The 16,760-nt window shown below is 52.5% G+C and overlaps 2 protein-coding genes and 1 long non-coding RNA gene across 5 annotated transcripts in view; all 3 read left to right on the top strand.

Moving 5' to 3' along the window:
* TCF20 (transcription factor 20) overlaps nt 1-604 on the top strand; it is a 170,652-nt gene extending 170,048 nt beyond the window's left edge. For all 3 annotated transcript variants that reach the window (XM_079142249.1, XM_079142248.1, XM_079142247.1), the window contains one exon: nt 364-604. In XM_079142249.1, coding sequence (XP_078998375.1) covers nt 364-381 — 18 coding nt within the window. In that variant the 3' untranslated portion in view covers nt 382-604. The remainder of the gene's footprint in view (nt 1-363) is intronic.
* Nucleotides 605-8,422: 7,818 nt separating this feature from the next.
* Nucleotides 8,423-12,677, top strand: LOC306661706 (cytochrome P450 2D14-like). The gene is made up of 9 exons (XM_079140815.1): nt 8,423-8,720; nt 9,650-9,821; nt 10,039-10,191; nt 10,275-10,435; nt 10,857-11,033; nt 11,207-11,348; nt 11,555-11,742; nt 12,196-12,337; nt 12,427-12,677. The coding sequence occupies exons 1-9, from the start codon at nt 8,532-8,534 to the stop codon at nt 12,603-12,605; spliced, it is 1,503 nt and encodes a 500-aa protein (XP_078996941.1). The 5' UTR covers nt 8,423-8,531; the 3' UTR covers nt 12,606-12,677.
* Nucleotides 12,678-14,208: 1,531 nt separating this feature from the next.
* On the top strand, nt 14,209-15,349 carry LOC306663046. Its single transcript, XR_013764336.1, has 3 exons — nt 14,209-14,259; nt 14,717-14,885; nt 15,180-15,349. It is a non-coding gene; the product is annotated as an uncharacterized lncRNA (long non-coding RNA).
* Nucleotides 15,350-16,760: the final 1,411 nt, after the last annotated feature.

Below are 16,760 nucleotides of genomic sequence, written 5' to 3'. Positions count from 1 at the left end.
TCTGTGTTTTGGTCACAGCTGAGTGCCCTCATCCACTTTGAAGAACAAGACCTGCTACTAAGAGCTGAGCCCAACCCTGGGCACTAGTGCTCACCATGCTCTGGGAGGTGGGCATGTCCTGAGAAGTCCTCAGAGTGCAGCCCAGCAATTCTGCTGCCTTTCACCATGTTCCAGGTCCAGAGCCGCACAACAGTGCCAGCCCTTGGCTTGGATGTGTCCCAAGTCGGCAGCTCATCTACAGATGGGTCTGAGCGTGAGGTCCCTGCTGAAAGCCCCATCCCAGTGCCACCTCAGAGCAGGGGCTGTTGGCAGTGGGACCATGTAGAAGTTCCCAGCGCTCAGCGCCTGTTGCTTGTCTTCCAGGTTAGACTGTGGAGATGAACAGGTGGTGGACACTCGAGATGGAATGGAAAGCTCCTCCCGAGCCGCCACACCCCGCCCCGCCCCGCCGTGCCTGCCCGTGCCAGCACTTCCTTCCCAAGTTCTCACCTCACACTCAAACCAGTGACACCACAGGAAAGAAAGGCCCAAGATGTTGGAATGGCTGTTTCCATGGACACAATCTCCATAGTGACAATGTGGGGGGAGGGGGGAGGGGGGCTGATGGGGAAAGGGGGGGAATAAAAGGGAGGGATAAAAAATATATATATATAAATCTATTTTTAGTCTGGAAAGACTTTGTTTAAATGAAAGGTGCGCTATCCCTTTTGATTCTATTTTAAAATTATCTAGTTAACTCCAAATTTGTTCCAATGACAGTGAAATTTAAATGTGAAATTGAACTGAACAAACTCATCTCATAAAGGACGGGGGTGTGGCTTGATCTTTAGCTGTCTCACACCAGTTCAGAGAACACTAGACCCCAGCCCAACGGAAAGAGCCCAAGCCACACCAAACCGCCCTTCTGTCCGTAGTCTCTGTCAAAGCGGGAAGGTTTTGGGTGGGAGGTGGGGATGGTCCGTGTTTCCAAGAGTGGGGGAATGATGTTTAAACACAAATAAATTTTTTTCCTTTCCAGAAACACTATTTATTTATTATTTTTTAAAATTTTTATCTTTTTGGGGGGTGAAATTGGCAGATGCCCTGAGGTCAGGCTGTGTCCTGAGTCACTGGCCAGTGAGATCCGAAGGGCCCCGTCAAGTGGGCAGAGCAGCCCCACAGCAGAGCAGCAAGGTCCGGGGACAGACCCACCTCTGGGGTCCTCTGTACTTGGCACGTTCCAGGCATCTGTGCCCTGACACGTGGGGACCCAGAGGACAGGAGGAAGCCTGGAGCTCTGCCGGAACAGGTGGTGGGCCTGGGAGGGGGCCTCCGCGGGAACGCCCACTCAGCCCTTTCTTCTTTTTGTTTTTATTTTTATAATGGAAAAGGGGGCCTGTCAGATAAGCAGTCCCGTGCTATGTGATTCTTTTTGTTGTATTTTGTTTTGTTTTGTAAATTGTATAATTTTTAAATATCTTGAGTTTAAAAAAAAAAAAAAGAAGAAGAAGAAGAAGAAGAACAAAAAAAAAATCTTGTTAAGGCCTTAAGAAGGGGTTAGTGCATCTTTCAGGGGTCACTCTGCCATGGGGATAAAATAGCTGTTTCACAAACAGTTTTATTTAAAAAAACAAAAAACAAAAAAAAATCAAAAAATCAAAAAAATAATAAACTTCATTTTAACCTTGTTTCCTTTTTCATTTACTATAAAGTGAATGCGTCTCTTCCTTTTCCAACTTCAGCCCCCAAAAGGTGGTCTTGGTTCTACTCCAGAGGAGGCCACCATCAGACAGACGTGGCTCCTTCAATCCCTAACTTCTCGAAGGTCAGGCAGTCCTTATTATAGAGCCTGAAACTAGCCAAAGCCCAGGGTTCCTCTGGGCCACTCCATTGGGGGGTAGAACTTACCACATGTCGGGGGAACTGTCAGACTTCCTTAAGTTGACATAAGGACATGTTTCCAATCAACATTAATTTTAAAGATCATAAAAAAATAATGTTAATGGAGTTTTTTTTAGAGAACAAATAGTGGAAGGAATGTTGTGAGGGAGAAATAAGCAATTACAAATGAATTCTTACATGCTCATCAATTTGTGGCTGCAGAAATGGCAGATTAATTCTGTTTTAATGGCCACATCAAGCAGCGCGGTCCATTTCTCATTTCGCTCTGCCAGGACGGAGGTGTAGGTGGGTGTGCCGCGTCCGCCTTGGGACTATGCTCAGGCAGCCGAACAGGACCTGCATGGAAATGATGGCTTTTGAGCTGGTTGGCTTCCCATTCTGGTCTTGACTTGGCATTAACACAGTTAAAATGAAATTGATGTATTTCAGGTGTCAAGGACTAAGCCACAAAACTTGAAAAATATGTATCTTGAGGAAAATATTTTCCTGACAGCAAATGTTTGTCACTTTGCCTTTTATTCTTTTGTTCTCTTTTGATTTGCTGTTGATATGTGAGCATAGCACTCATGAGTGTTGCACGTCCTCCCTTACACAGGCTTCAGAGATGACCTTGAGCTGGGGAGTGGCCCCATTGCCCATTTCCCTCTGGACTCCTTTTTTCCTAGCTGCTGCCACACCTCAGCAGCCTTTGCCTTTCCGCTCCTGCAGCTTTTGAAGTCAGCATGTGTGTGTGTGTGTGTGTGTCTTAAGATTTGTTTTTTTTTTTTTTTTTTTTTTTTTTAAGAGCAGTTTTAGGTTCACCGCAATATTAAGCAGAGGATAGTGTCACATACCGGCTCTCCCTATCAACATCCACCCAAGTGGCCCATCTGTTAGGACTGGTGAATCTGCTTGCACCTCATAATCGGTTTGCATTAGGGTTCCCTCTTGGTGGTGTACATTTTGTAAGTTTGGACAAACTTATATAATGACATATATCCTCCATTGTGGTCTCACCCCTGACAACCACTGACCTTTTTATTGTCTGCAGTTTACTCTCTTGAAGAAAGTCAGGGAGTTGGAATCGTACATTATGTGGCCTTTCAGATTGGCTGCTTTCATTTAGTAATGTGCAGTTATGGTTCCCTCATGTATTTTCATGTCTTAATGATTCATTCTTACTGCCAAACAATATTCTGTCAGTCTGGATGTACCACAGTTCGTCCATCCACCTGATGAGCAACATCGTGGTGGTTTCCAGGTTTTAGCAATTATGAATAAAGCTGATATAAACTTCAAGTGCAGGTTTCTATGTTAAGAGTTTTAGGGTAAATACCAAGGAGCACAATTGCTGGGTCTAAAGGTAAGAATAGGTTTAGTGTTGTATGAAACTGCCAAGCTGCTTTCCAAAGTGGCTCTTCAATTTTGCATTTCCACTAGCAATGAATGTGAGCTCCTGTTTCTCCACCTCCTCCCCAGCATTCATTGGTGTCAATGTTCCTGATCTTGGCCATTCTTAGGTGTATAGTAACTCTTATTTCAAAAGTCGTATTTTTTTTGAGTTATAAAAAATACATCCGGGGCTGGGGTTGTAGCTCAGTGGTAGAGCGCTTGCCTAGCTCTGTGTGAGCAACTGGGTTTGATCCTCAGCACCACATAAAAATAAAGTTAAATTATTTTTAAACATGAAATTAACCTGTTTTTAGGTGTTTATAGTTTAGTGGTGTTAACAACCCGGGAGACGTCCACCTCTGGAGTTTTCCGTTTCTAAGAGTATTCCACTGCCTGTAATCTCTTGCTCCCCCCAGTGTCTACCTGTGGAACTGCATCTCTAAAGGCAGCTCCCCTGGTATTTAGACAAACCAGAAGGCACAACAGTCACCTCCTTTCTGTTCCCAGTGAGGAACTGGAGTTGGGAGTTTATGCCTGGCAGGGAGAAGGTAAAGGCCAGAAAAATACTGTACACTGCCTGAGTACAACTTCCTGATTTCTAGAATTCTCAAAAGGTACTTTGGTAGTATATGGCTCCCAAGGGGGACAAGGGCCTAGAACTTCTAGTCTGCCTCCTTGCTGCCATATTGTGAAGTGCCATGTCTCTTGTGGCAGTGTCCAGAGGGCCTGCCAGTACACAGGGCTTTTTATCCCATGACGGGTATCCCACTGTGGTCCCAGGTTGGAGAGTGTGGGAGGGGGTATGTTTTTCTAAAGTAATAAATCCCAGGGAATTTCTGTACTGGCCATTAACGGAATAGCCTGGCTAAACAGTGTAGAGCTAGAGATGGGAGCGTGCAGTGTGGACGTGGATCCTAACGCTCTGCTGTGATTTCAGCCTCATTATGTGACGTCTCCTCTGCCTTAGGGACATAAAACCACCTGCCTCTGATGGCTGTGTGGAAGATTAATGAGTCGGACCATGCAGAGTGTGACCAGCAGTGCCTGGCACGTAAGTGCCAATCATTGGAAAACACGGCCTTGTTACTGCAGGATTTTTTCATGACTGCCGCATCTTGAACCACAGGCCCCTGCCATGAGGAAGATGCAGCCTGAAGTACAGACACCCCTGTCACTGCCCTTTGTACCCTCATTAGGATGACTGCTTGAGGAAGGCTTGACCCCAAGAGGCATGGGTAGACAATGGCCTCCATGTGACAAACATCCAGACCCTCGTGCCAGTCTGCCATGGTTCTCTGACAGTTGTGGGTAGGAAGCAGCTGCCAACTAGGCAGAAACACTCAACTGAGCCAAGTGGGAGGCCACAGACTGGCTCTGAGAGGTCCCCCAGGTGTAAGTGGATCCTGCCTTCCTGGTCAGTTGAGAGCCCTCAAAACTGGTCTCCACTTTGGGCCAAACTTGTACCACCTGCTGCCCTTCACCCACTCCCACAGGACTTTCCGGTGGCACCTCAGCCCCACACCAGGTTGCCTTGGTCTGAAGTGCCAGTCAGTCCCTGGGTCTCTGCCAACAATGTTCCCCATGCCCTCAAAGCACTGCTGGCATGGCATTCAGCTATCTGATATTTGTGTGCCTCTTTTTGAATGTGGACCTTGGAGCAGGAATCCGCATTATCTTCCCACTGTGCTCCAGTGCCTAGCCCTTCAGGACCACTAAGTCCAGCTTATGTGATGTTTCACCCCTGATTGTCACCTAGAGGGGGCATGAGGGGCACGGACCTGTGTAGCTGCCCCTGCATCTCCCCTTCCTGACCTCTCACTGCACACTGCCTGCATAGTCAGTAGGGCAGGTTGTCTCCCAGCAGAGGACAAAGGGCAGCCTCAGCTCTTTTATAAGGGAATGTTCCTGATGGACTAAGCACTTAGGGTATGACAAGGTCCTGGGTGGTCCCAGGTGCCTAGAGGGACAAGGGATGCTAGGTGTTCCCAAAGAAATCCAGTGGCCAGCAAGGCAGCCATGGGGCTACTCATGAGGATGCACTGTGGCCCCTGGGTGTGGGCTTGGCCATCTTCCTGCTCCTGGTGGACCTGTTGCACCGGCACCACTGGGTTGCTAGCACCAGACCCTGTGCCACTGCCCTGGCTGGGCAACCTGCTGCAAGTGGACATCCAGAACATGCCAACCTCTTTGTACAAGGTGAAGGAGATGGTAGTGCAACAGACATGGGTGGTGGGTGAAACCACAGGCTGGACATTGAGCTGGGCCCCTGAAAGGAAGCAGGTTTGAGAGGCTTCCTGGGAGAGGGCACTGCTGGACCTGAGGACAGATCGAACTTTCCAAGGGCAAAGATATGGGAGGACAAGGCCAGGAGGTGGGACAGGACTTGGCAGTGGGTTTGAGATCCTGTGGGACAAGGTATAGATTATGTAGGCCCCCAGTCCCCTCCAATTCCATCAGAGAGAAAGGTCTTGAGGATGGGGGCGGAGCCCTGTCAATCAGTAACTGTGACTGCTTCAACTCTTGCTGCTGTGGGGCTTGCACCTCAATGCTCACCTCTGTGAGCCTGTCTCCTCTGTAAAGTGCAGTGCTAGTGGTCCCCACTGACAATCTCCTGACTCTGGCAAGGTCATAGCTGGGTGCTTGGATCCAAAGTGAGTTTCTCCACCATAACAGGTGTGACCCACCAGCACCAGGATGCCAGATTTTGGACAGGAGAGACAACTCAGTGGTAGAGTGCTTGCCTAGCATGGCTGAGGCCCCAACTGATCCCCAGAACTGCAAAAAAAAAAAAAAAAAAAAAAAAAAGATACCAGATCTCTCCCTTGCCCTGTTTGACCTGAGTTCCCCAAGATGCACAGCAACTCTGGGCCGTGCATTTTGGCTGATGAGCACCCTGACTTTTGCCTATAGCTACACCACCAATTTGGGGACAACTTCAGCCTGCAGCTACCCTGCAAGCCAGTTGTGATCAACAGGCTGGTGGCTGGTGAAATGCAGCAAGGACACTGCTGACCACACACCAGTGCCCACCTGCCAGCACCTGAGCCTCAGGCCACAGTCCAAAGGCAAATGGCAGAGGGCATGGGGGCAGTATCCGAAGGAAAGACAGGTACTGAAAGGTCAGAAATATTGGTAAAGGGCTGGGCGCAGAACCTGGAAAAGAAGCCTGTGCAGACCATGGTGGGCAAAGTCTATGGGTAGAACAGAGGTGGGCAGTTACCCACAGGAGGAGAGCAATGGCAGGGGTGATCCTGGCAGCCTACGGACTTTGCTGGTGTGGTCAGCGATGCTTCTCCGTATCCACCATGCACATCTTCAGCCTGGGCAAGAAGTTCCTGCAGCTGTGGGTGATAGGAGGCGACCAACCTCTATGCCACCTTCCTGAACATGACAGTCAGTGATGGGCTGAGGGGCACAGCAGGGGATGAGATGGTGGCACTGGGAGGCAGGGCCCACACCCTGACAGGCAAGCCCCCTGTTAGGATGCCCTGTTAGCCCCAGGACCCTCCTCAACAAAGCAGCATGCAACATGATTGCCTCCCTCATCTACTGCTTCCAGTATAACGAGCATGTGACCAAGATGTTGGACCTGCTGGGGACACTCTGAAGGAGGACACTGGCTTCATGCCAGAGGTGGTGAGCCCAGGGAAGTCTGTGCAGGGCGATTATCAAGAACACAAGCAATAGTAAGTGTTGGCGTGGATGTGGGGAAAGAGGCACACTCATACATTGCTGGTGGGGATGCAAATTGGTGCAGCCACTCTGGAAAGCAGTGTGAAGAATCCTCAGAAAACTTGGAACGGACCCACCATTTGACCCAGCTATCCCACTCCTCGGTTTTACCCAAAGGACTTAAAATCAGCACACTACAGTGATGCAGCCACATCAATATTCATAACAGCTCAATTCACAATAACTTGATTGTGGAACCAACCTAGATGTCCTAGATGCTCTTTAACTGACGAACGGATAAATAAAGTGGTATATATACACAATGGAATATTACTCAGCTATAAAGAATAAAATTATGGCATTTGCTGGTAAATGGATGAAGTTGGAAAATAATGTTAAGTGAAACAGGCCAAGCCCAGAAAACCAAAGGCCGAATGTTTTCTCCATTAAGTACATGATGATACATAACGAGGGGGTGTTGGAGGAAGAGAAGAATGAAGGAACTTCGGATGGAGTAGAGGAAAATGGGGTGGGAGGGGGTGGGGATGGAAAGATAGTAGAATGAGACTGACATTATTACCCTATGTTCATGTATGATTACCCAAATGGTGTGAATCTACATTGTATACAACCATAGACATGAAAAGTTATACCCATTTGGGTAAAATGAATCAAAATGCAGTCTAAAAATTTTTTTTGTAATTTAATAAAAAAAAAAAAAAGAAAACAAATGGACACTTAATCTGACTATGGGGATTAAATGTGGAACCTTTGGAATGTCATCTACCTTAGATAAGGCTGCTTATATGCAGCCTGTGATGGAGTGCTGGGGCTTTATTGGAAGAGGGAAGAAGATCAGGTGGAGGTGTCTTCCTGTCTCTTTCCATGGGGTGCACCAGGACTCTGCCAGAAGGAGGCCAGCACCAGACGTGAGCCTTTGAACCCCCAGGATATAAACTACACCCCACCTCTCATCTTTCTAAGTAACTTGCCTTCCTTCATTATGGCAGCTGGAAATGGACTAACGCAAGTGGAGAACCTCGTCCACGCTGGAGAGCATGCTCCACCTGTGCTCCTGTCCCACGGTCCTCTGATCACAAGATCTCTCTGAGGCCCCAGGCTGCTGTGGAAGGCAGATGTGAGTTGAAGGCCCCTCAGGAGACGGAGGTGAGGCAAGGAAGGCAGAGAAGTGCTCTGGGGCAGGCGTGACAGCGAGTCGGGGAAGGGGCTTTGTGAGGCGTGGAGGGCAGGGTCAAGTCAGACCGTGGTGCTATGCCAGCCGGGCCTGCTTCAGAGTGTAAGGTGGAGAGATGCGGTGAGTGCCTGTCTCCACCCCCTTCCCAGGGTAGGAACCTGGGGAGGGAAGGAGGGGCAAGGACCTGTGTAGCTGCCCTGCCCTGGCCCCTGCCTACACTCTCTGCCTGCACAGTCGCCAGAGCAGGTTGGCTCCTGGCAGAGGGCAAAGGGCAGCCTCAGCTCCTTCATAAGGGGAGGGCCCAGGCAGTCACATGCCCAGGGTGTAACAAGTCTGTCCTGCCTGGTCCCAGGTGCCTAGAGTGGCCAGGAGAGACGGGTGTGCCAGAGGAGCTCAGTGGACAGCAGGCAGCATGGGGCTGCTCACCGGGGACGCACTGTGGACCCTGGGTGTGGCCGTGGCCATCTTCCTGCTCCTGGTGGACCTGATGCACCGGCGCCAACGCTGGGCTGCTCGCTACCCACCAGGCCCCATGCCACTGCCTGGGCTGGGCAACCTGCTGCAGATTGACTTCCAGAACATGACAAACTCCTTCCAAAAGGTACAGGAGCCGGGGTGGAGATGCACACCTGTGATCCCAGCAACTCAGGAAGCTGAGGCAGGAGGGCCGCAAGTTCAAGGCTAGACTGAGCAACTTAGGGACACCTTACTCTAATAAAAGGTAAAAAGCGCTGGTGGTGTCACTCAGTGGTTAAGTGCCCCTGGGTGTAATCCCCAGTGCCCTCCCCGCCCTGCAAAGCTAAAATAGTTGATGCTGGATCACAGAGGAGGGTTCACAGAACCAACAGAGACTGGTTCTGAAGAACCAGTTGAGATGGGTAGGTGGAGCCACAGGCTGGACATGGAGCTGGGCCTGAAAGGGAGCAGGTTTGAGAGGCTTCCTGGGAGAGGGCACTGCGGGGCCCGAGGACAGATGGAACTTTCCAAGGGCAAATGTGCCAGAGGACAAAGGCCAGGTGGGACGGGACTTGGCAGGGGGTTTGGGCTCCAGTTGAACAGGATATAAGTCACGTAGGCCCCAGTCCCTTGTGATTCCTTCAGAGGGAAAGGTCTTGGGGATGAGGGAAGCGCCAGGGTCCTGAGCAGCAAGTGAGTCAGGAATTGGGGGTGGAGAGAGGTTGGCAGAGAGCACTTCACGTTTTCTGCTGCTGTGGGGCTTGTGCCTCCCTGCTCACCTCCGTGACCCCTGTCCTGCTGTGTAAAGTGGGGTGCTAGTGGGCCCCATTGGCAATTTCCTGACTGTCAAGGTCATAGCTGCCAGGTGCAGAAAGTTGGGTCCAAAAGGAGTTCCTGCACCTTAAAGGGTGTGACCTCCCAGCCCCGTGTTACCAGATGTCAACACCAGGTCGCTTCCTGGTGTTGTCCTGCTGTGCAGTTCCCCGGGTCTTCTGGGTCTTTTCGTGGTGAGGCTGAGGTCTGCAGCCCAACAGGGATTTCAGCTGGACAAATACGTGGCCCTTTCTGCTACAGCTGCGGTTCCGCTTTGGTGACGTGTTCAGCCTGCAGCTGGCCTGGAAGCCTGCCATAGTGCTCAACGGGCTGGCAGCTGTGCGGGAGGCGCTGGTGAACCACAGCGAGGACACCTCGGACCGCCCGTGGATGCCGGTCTATGAGCACCTGGGCTTGGGACCGCGTTCTCAAGGCAAATGACCTCAGGGGCAGAAATCCCAGACTGGGGATTGGCGCGGGCAGCTGATACCTGGAAAGAGGGATCAGTGACCTCAGGAGCTGTAGGGGGCCTGGGTACAGAGCAAAGCCAGAGCCGCATGTGGCCAGAGTTGTTGAGTGGAAGAGGGATCCTATAGCAGCAGAGGAGGAGAGATGGGCATGGTCAGTCTCAGTGTGCCCACCATTCCCAGGGGTGATCATGGCAACCTATGGTCCTGCCTGGCGCGAGCAGCGGCGCTTCTCCGTGTCCACCATGCGCAACTTTGGCCTGGGCAAGAAGTCCCTGGAGCGGTGGGTGACCGAGGAGGCCAGCTGCCTCTGTACAGCCTTTGCCAACGAAGCCGGTGGGTGACGGGCTCAGGGGCATAGCAGGAGAGGAGATGGGTGGGACTGGCAGGCAGGGCCTGATGGACGTGCCCCCTCCCAGGACACCCCTTTAGCCCCAGAACCCTCCTAAACAAGGCAGTGTGCAACGTGATCTCCTCCCTCATCTACGCCCACCGCTTCGAGTATGATGACCAGCGCTTGGCCAAGATACTGGACCTTCTGGAGGACCTGCTAAAGGAGGAATCCGGCTTGGTGCCTATGGTGCGGGGGTCAGGGAACTCCCCAGGGCCCCTTCTGTGCAACAAAGACTCAGAGGAGGGTTAGCATGCAGGAGCGATGGGGGGGCATTCTGGAGAGGCCGCCGTAGGAGGGAAGGCCGCGGGTGAGCAGATCTGGGACAGTAGCAGGACAGCTGGGCCGGGGTCAGAGGGCTCCAGCAGGGGAAAGCGAGCCCGTGCCCCCGTCCAGCTGGAACCACACAAGCCCGAGGTTCCCATGGTAGGCTCTTCCTGCTGGCAGCCCAGGGCCAGCAGAGAGCCTGGAGCCTGGCTCTGGGGACGGAGCTGGTCCCTGGGAGGGACAGGCAGGCCGGGGTCCACCCTGGAGGAGGCTGGGAGCTGAGACTGGTCCAGGCCAAGGAGGAGCACAGGAAGGACGCAGGGGCCCTCTGTGGCTGTCACAGGTGCTGAATGTGGTCCCAGTGCTCCTGCGCATCCCAGGGCTGCCTGGCAAGGTCTTCCCTGCACAGAAGGCCTTCATGGCCCTGCTGGATGAGCTGTTGACAGAGCACAGGATGACCCGAGACCCAGCCCAGCCACCCCGAGACCTGACTGACGCCTTCCTGGCTGAGGTGGAGAAGGTGAGTGGGGCTGCCTGAGACGGGCTGGGGTCGTGGGCCGAGGGTCCTGTGAGGCCCGAGAGCAGGCGGTATGGAGCCCGGTGACCCAGCACCTGGGGCGGTGGGGGTAGAACGGGAGGTTATTTGGTGACTCTTCCTTGTCCCCCTGAGCCCACCTTCTGCCTCTGGCACAGGCCAAGGGGAACCCTGAGAGCAGCTTCAATGATGAGAACCTGCGCATGGTGGTGGCTGACCTGTTCACGGCAGGGATGGTGACCACCTCGGCCACGCTGGCCTGGGCCCTCCTGCTCATGATCCTGCACCCGGATGTGCAGCGTGAGCTGGGACGGGGAGGGAGAGCTGAGAGACTAAAGGTGCCCTCCTTTTGACCGGGACACCTGTGTCTCCAAGCACAGGCTGGCCCAGGCCCCATAAGGGCGATACCCTTCTCACCTGGACACAGCCCTTCCCACAGGGGTAGGAGGGGGTCAGGGAGCAGCCCCCTGGCTTCTGACACACTGTGGGGACGCTTGTCTGTCCAGGCCGCGTCCAACAGGAGATTGATGAGGTGATAGGGCAGGTGCGGCCTCCAGAGATGGGGGACCAGGCCTGCATGCCCTTCACCATGGCCGTGATTCACGAGGTGCAGCGTTTTGGGGACATCGTCCCACTGGGTGTGCCCCACTTGACAACCCGTGACATCGAATTGCAGGGCTTCTTCATCCCCAAGGTAGGCCCGGGACCCTCCACCCAAGCTCAGTGCCACCAGTAAGTTAGTGGCCCCAGCATGGCCACTGCTGGGGGTGGAGGACTGGCATGTAGCTCACTTAATTCACAATCCCACTGGCGCTGCCTGTCCCAGCCTGAGCGGGTCTGGGAAGCAGAGGAGCAGCCAGGCCAGCCCAGTACGACAGAGCCCCAGGGTGCTGGGGAAGTGGGTTAAAACCTGCCTCCGCTTGTTGTGGCAACTGCAGCACACAGGGACAGGATTAGTGTGGGTGTTTGTAGGACCCTTGTCACCAGGCCCTGCCATCATATCAGCCAGGATGCCGAGGTTCTTCTGGGGCTGAGGATTCCTTCCAAGGGTTCAGGTGTGGACCGGGGGAGTCTGCCCAGGCTGGTTCAGTGGAAGGGTCCCGACGTCCCCATCCCGGTGCCTGCTCATGCCAGGCATCTCCTCCAGGGGACGACGCTCGTCACCAACCTGTCATCTGTGCTGAAGGATGAAACCGTCTGGGAGAGACCCCTCCGCTTCCACCCTGGACACTTCCTGGATGCCCAGGGCTGCTTTGTGAAGCGGGAGGCCTTCATGCCTTTCTCAGCAGGTGCCTTGTGGGCCCTCCCTGACCTCCCGCTGGAAGCCTTGTGGGGGCGGAGGCCAGGGAGAGGCCCACTGAGCTGTACCCACCCACAGGCCGCCGCGCGTGCCTCGGGGAGCCCCTGGCCCGCATGGAGCTCTTCCTCTTCTTCACCTGCCTCCTGCAGCGCTTCACCTTCTCGGTGCCCGCTGGACAGCCCCGGCCCAGCGACCATGGAGTGTTTGGTGCCATGGTGACCCCACCCCCCTACCAACTGTGTGCTGTGCCCCGCTAGAGGAGGCGGCAGACCCCCACCCTGCCCCCAGACGGGGCTCCGATGTTCAATAAACCAGTGTTGTCCTGCCTAGCCCCTTGTTTCTGACTCGGCCCGGCTGTCCGGTCCTCAGCCCCGTGTCTGAGGCCAGCCCTCGCCCCTGCCTCATCCTTCTGACTGGACTCCTCGAATGTGCTGGAGAAACGGGCGTCCTGTGCTCAGCAGGTGGCATCTCGCCCCATGACACCCACAGAGACCCTTCGCCGGCTGCTGGGTTGATGGCCAACTGCAAGAAGTCTGGACTCTGAGGGTCTCAGGTAGGGGACAAGCGGACAGGTTTCCACTAAGAATCGGCTAAGAACCAATGCCGTGTCAGGCTGGCTGCCAGGTGGCGGGACTCGGAGCAGGTGCTGCTCCCCAGAAGTTGGACGGAGCCTCCGAGTCCAGGGGTGTTCTCTTGGGCTTGGTCTGTTAGGGGTGGAGCTGCCACATGGCCAGCTGCAGCGACTCAGTCCCTGTCTTCTCGTGGGTCAGACGAGATGGCCCAGCACCCCACCCAGATCCCGTCCCTGGTGTGAAGTACCCTGGAGACACAGGCGCTTGCCGGGAAGGACGTGCCGAGGCCTAGGGAAGGCCTGCCTGCAGCCCCTCAGGAGTCAGGCATTGGTTGTAGTGTGGGATGGAACCGCCAGGCCTGCTGAGTCACTCTGTCCCGCAAGGGCCACTCGGCTCCTACTGCAGAAGGATCACATCTGCCTGAGCCTCTGTAGGTTTGTTTTTTGTGGCAAGTCATGCACCTAAAATCTACCACACACTTATATTACACCCTCGTTGCACGTGTGTGTGTGTGTGTGTGCAGGTGCATTCTTTAATTTGGTGCCAGGGGTGGAACCCAAGCCCTTGTGCATATTCAGGAAGTATTTTTTGTGGGGAGGAGGGACAGGGTAGAGCAATGTGCCAGACCGTACTGAACTCCTGGGCTCCAGCGGTCCTCCTGCCTCGGCACCCAGGAAGCCTGGAGTACAGGTGGGCACCACTACCACTCCCGGTGTTCATCCCTGAGCGGGCTCAGCCCCGTTTTCAAGTGTTTAGTTCAGGGGTACCAAGCACACTGGCATCAGGCACCCAGCACCCACCCAGCCCCAGAGCGCTTAGTCTTTCCCATTTCAGCCTCAATACCATCGTAGGGCATTGCCCATGGGTAGTGGTGGAACATCATCATAGGTCCTTACTTGCCACATGACTGTCCAGAAAGGCTTATTTTCGGGAATCTCATCTGTTGACGTCTGTCTGTCTTTTTTTTTTTTTTTTTTTAAGGGTTGGGCGAGGTTGTCTTTATTAAGCATTGGAGCTTCACACTTTCCAGAAAGGAAATGGCCCCTGGTTAGAATCTGGGTCAGTTTTGCAGGTTCACTGAAGCGCAGAGAGTGAGTTCTTTCCAGAATGGTAACTTCCCCACAGACAGGGGCCCAGAGCTGGCACCCAGAGAGGCAGAGCATCCTGCCCCTTTGCACCTCTGGATGTCCTGTGACCTCCTGCATGTGACCTCTGTGATGTCCTAAGACCGTGGAATTAGTCCGACAGAACATCTTCCCCCTCATCTCTCCATGTGGTGCACAGTGACCAGTGACCAGGATGGGGCACAGGGTGAGGGCCAAAGGATCCAGGGAGCGAGGTAACCGCTAGGAGGCCTTAAGGAGCCGCTGTCAGCTCCCTGCAGGGAGGAACAATTTCTGGGGCAGGGCCTGGGAGGTAAGGGGGAAAGGGCAGCATTTGATTTTCTGTGCCATCAGCCCCCACGTCCTCTTCTGGACCCAGTATTCGCTATCTATATTGACTGTCTCTTTGTCCCCCAGCTTCGAAAGCTAAGAAGCCATGAGCCCACTGTTGCTGGGAAATGGTGACAGTCCAGAGCCCATTGTTTTCCTCCCTTTCCCACTGGGGGTTGCTTTTTCACCTCCATCCATTTGGATCACTGACCTGTGCTGGGGACTGTGAGTGTCCAGTCACCCTGAGGATGCCTGCAGGCCACAGCGCCTCAATTAAGCCACCCTGGGAAGAGGTACTTTTCTAGGCTGGGCTCCTCTTCTTCAGGTAAATCATACAGTGTTATCATTTGGTCTATGTCATAGGGAAGTTTGGCCCATGGAGGATCCCATGCCCCCAGGAATGTCTGCTCGATGTCACAAGGTGGAGACCCCCTGGAGGAATTCAGCACAGGGACACCAGCCCCTCCAGGCTGCTCGTCACTTGAAGGCTCAAGTGGTCGGTAGTCCTGGTTACATAAGCTTTCAGACCCCTGTGAGTCAGCATTGGCTGGGGTCACTGGCAAGCCGGACTCCTTCACTCGGGTGCTGGGGTTGGAGGGTCCTGGGGAGGGACTTGTCTGCCTTTGTTGCTGCTGCTTCTTCCATCTCACGCGCTGGTTTTTAAACCACGTCTCGAAATGTGTACGCTGTCACTTGGGTGAAGATTCGTGTGCTGGAGGCTTGGTCCCCGGTGTAACAGCATGGAGAGCTGGAGACCCTCCACGCGGTGGCCTGCTGGGAGGTGATGAGGTCACGGGGCGCCAGCCTTCACTATGATATCCTCCAGGTTCAGCAGGGAGGCGAGCTCCTGTATGGTCTCCCAATTTGGTGACCTGTTCTTCTGGAATGCGTCTCTCAAGACTACGAGTTGCTCTGGCGTGAAGTTTGTGCGTTGCCGGCGATTTTGCGGGACTCCCTGCCATCCAGCCTTTACAAGCCGATGCTGCCTTGTGTGCGCACTAGGGACCTCCAGAACTGGTGTGTCTGTCTGTCTTTATGCCAGTACTGCACTGGTTTGATTACTAGAGCTGTGTGCAGATGCTCATAAACCATGGTTTGAGAAAGAATTTTTTGCCTTTATGACTGTGCAAAAGCTATAGGCATTCAGTATAATCTGTGCCTCAAAGTTTGAATTCATTCTTTTTTTCCTTGGTGATGCTGGGGCTCAGCCTCATACATGGTAGGCAAGTGCTCTATGGCTGAGTTGTGGCCCTAGCCCCGAACTTCAGTCTGTTGTTATGCTAGCAATATGCAAGTTTCAATCCATGAACGATGAGGTATTCCTTTCCAATTCTTAATTCTTATTTGATTTCTTGATTTTTTTTTTACTAGATATTTATTGTTTTCTTCTCTACCTTTCTTGGTAATGTTTGTAGCTTTTGCTATATACATCTTTGACTTCCTTGGATTACTTGGATTCCTTGGATTTCCTGAATTTTATTCAATTTGATGATATTTTAGATAAAATTGTAATCTCATTCTCAGCTCGTTTGCACAATGGATTTTCGTGTGTTAACTTTGTCTCCTCTACTTTGCTGAATTTCCCCCTAACTTTTGAGAGTGTTTTTGTGAAACTTTCATTTTGTCCCACATAAAAGTTCATATCATGTATGAATACAGATCACTCTTCTTCCTGCTTAACTGGGATCTTTTTAATTTTTTTTTCTTTGCAGTTGCTCTGGCTAGGACTTCCACACTCTATTGAGTAGCAGGCATCCTCATTCTGTTTGTTTGTTTGTTTGCAATACTGGGGATTGAACCTAGGGGTACTCTGTCACCGAGCTACGTTCCCAGCCTTTTAATTTTTTACTTTGATACAGGGTCTCACTAAGCTGCTGAGGCTGGCCTCACACTTGCCATTCTTTTGCCTCAGCCCCCAATCTGCTGGGCTTACAGGCACGCGCCACCACACCCAGATGTTTATTGTTTCTCTATTCTCTATTTAATTTATCTCTACTTCTAATTTTTTCTCCCTTCTGTTAGGTTAGAGTTTAATATGTGCTTTCTTTTTAGAATATTTTTTGTTGTACATGGACACAATACCTTGTCTTTTTATTTATTTGTATGTGGTGCTGAGGATAAAACCCAGCGCCTCACACGTGCTAGGCAAGTGCTCTGCCACTGAGCCACAACCCAAGGCCTGCTGAATACCTTTCTAGTTTTTTTTTTTTGTTTGTTTGTTTTTTGTTTTCGGTGCTGGGGATCGAACTCAGGGCCTTGTGCTTGCGAGGCAAGCACTCTACCAGCTGAGCTATCTCCCCAGCCCCCTTTCTAGTTTTTTAAGGAATATAGTTCCGATGTTGGTTTCAGATCTTTCTTCACTTTTAATGTAGTTGTTGACAGGTATAAACTTTCCTCTGATTCCTAC

The sequence above is a fragment of the Sciurus vulgaris genome (genome assembly GCF_902686455.1).
Source record: "Sciurus vulgaris genome assembly, chromosome: 5".
NCBI lineage: Eukaryota > Metazoa > Chordata > Mammalia > Rodentia > Sciuridae > Sciurus > Sciurus vulgaris.
The sequence above is the reverse complement of the archived record's forward strand: the minus strand, read 5'-3'. Positions and strand labels throughout refer to the sequence as shown.

Bases quoted from the DNA above. Each gene is read 5' to 3' on its own strand.
- LOC306661706 (XM_079140815.1), top strand. From the start codon at position 8,532: ATGGGGCTGCTCACCGGGGACGCACTGTGGACCCTGGGTGTGGCCGTG. The intron at 9,822-10,038 runs GCAAATGACCTC...CACCATTCCCAG, and splicing joins CTTGGGACCGCGTTCTCAAG to GGGTGATCATGGCAACCTAT. The intron at 10,192-10,274 runs GTGGGTGACGGG...GCCCCCTCCCAG, and splicing joins AGCCTTTGCCAACGAAGCCG to GACACCCCTTTAGCCCCAGA.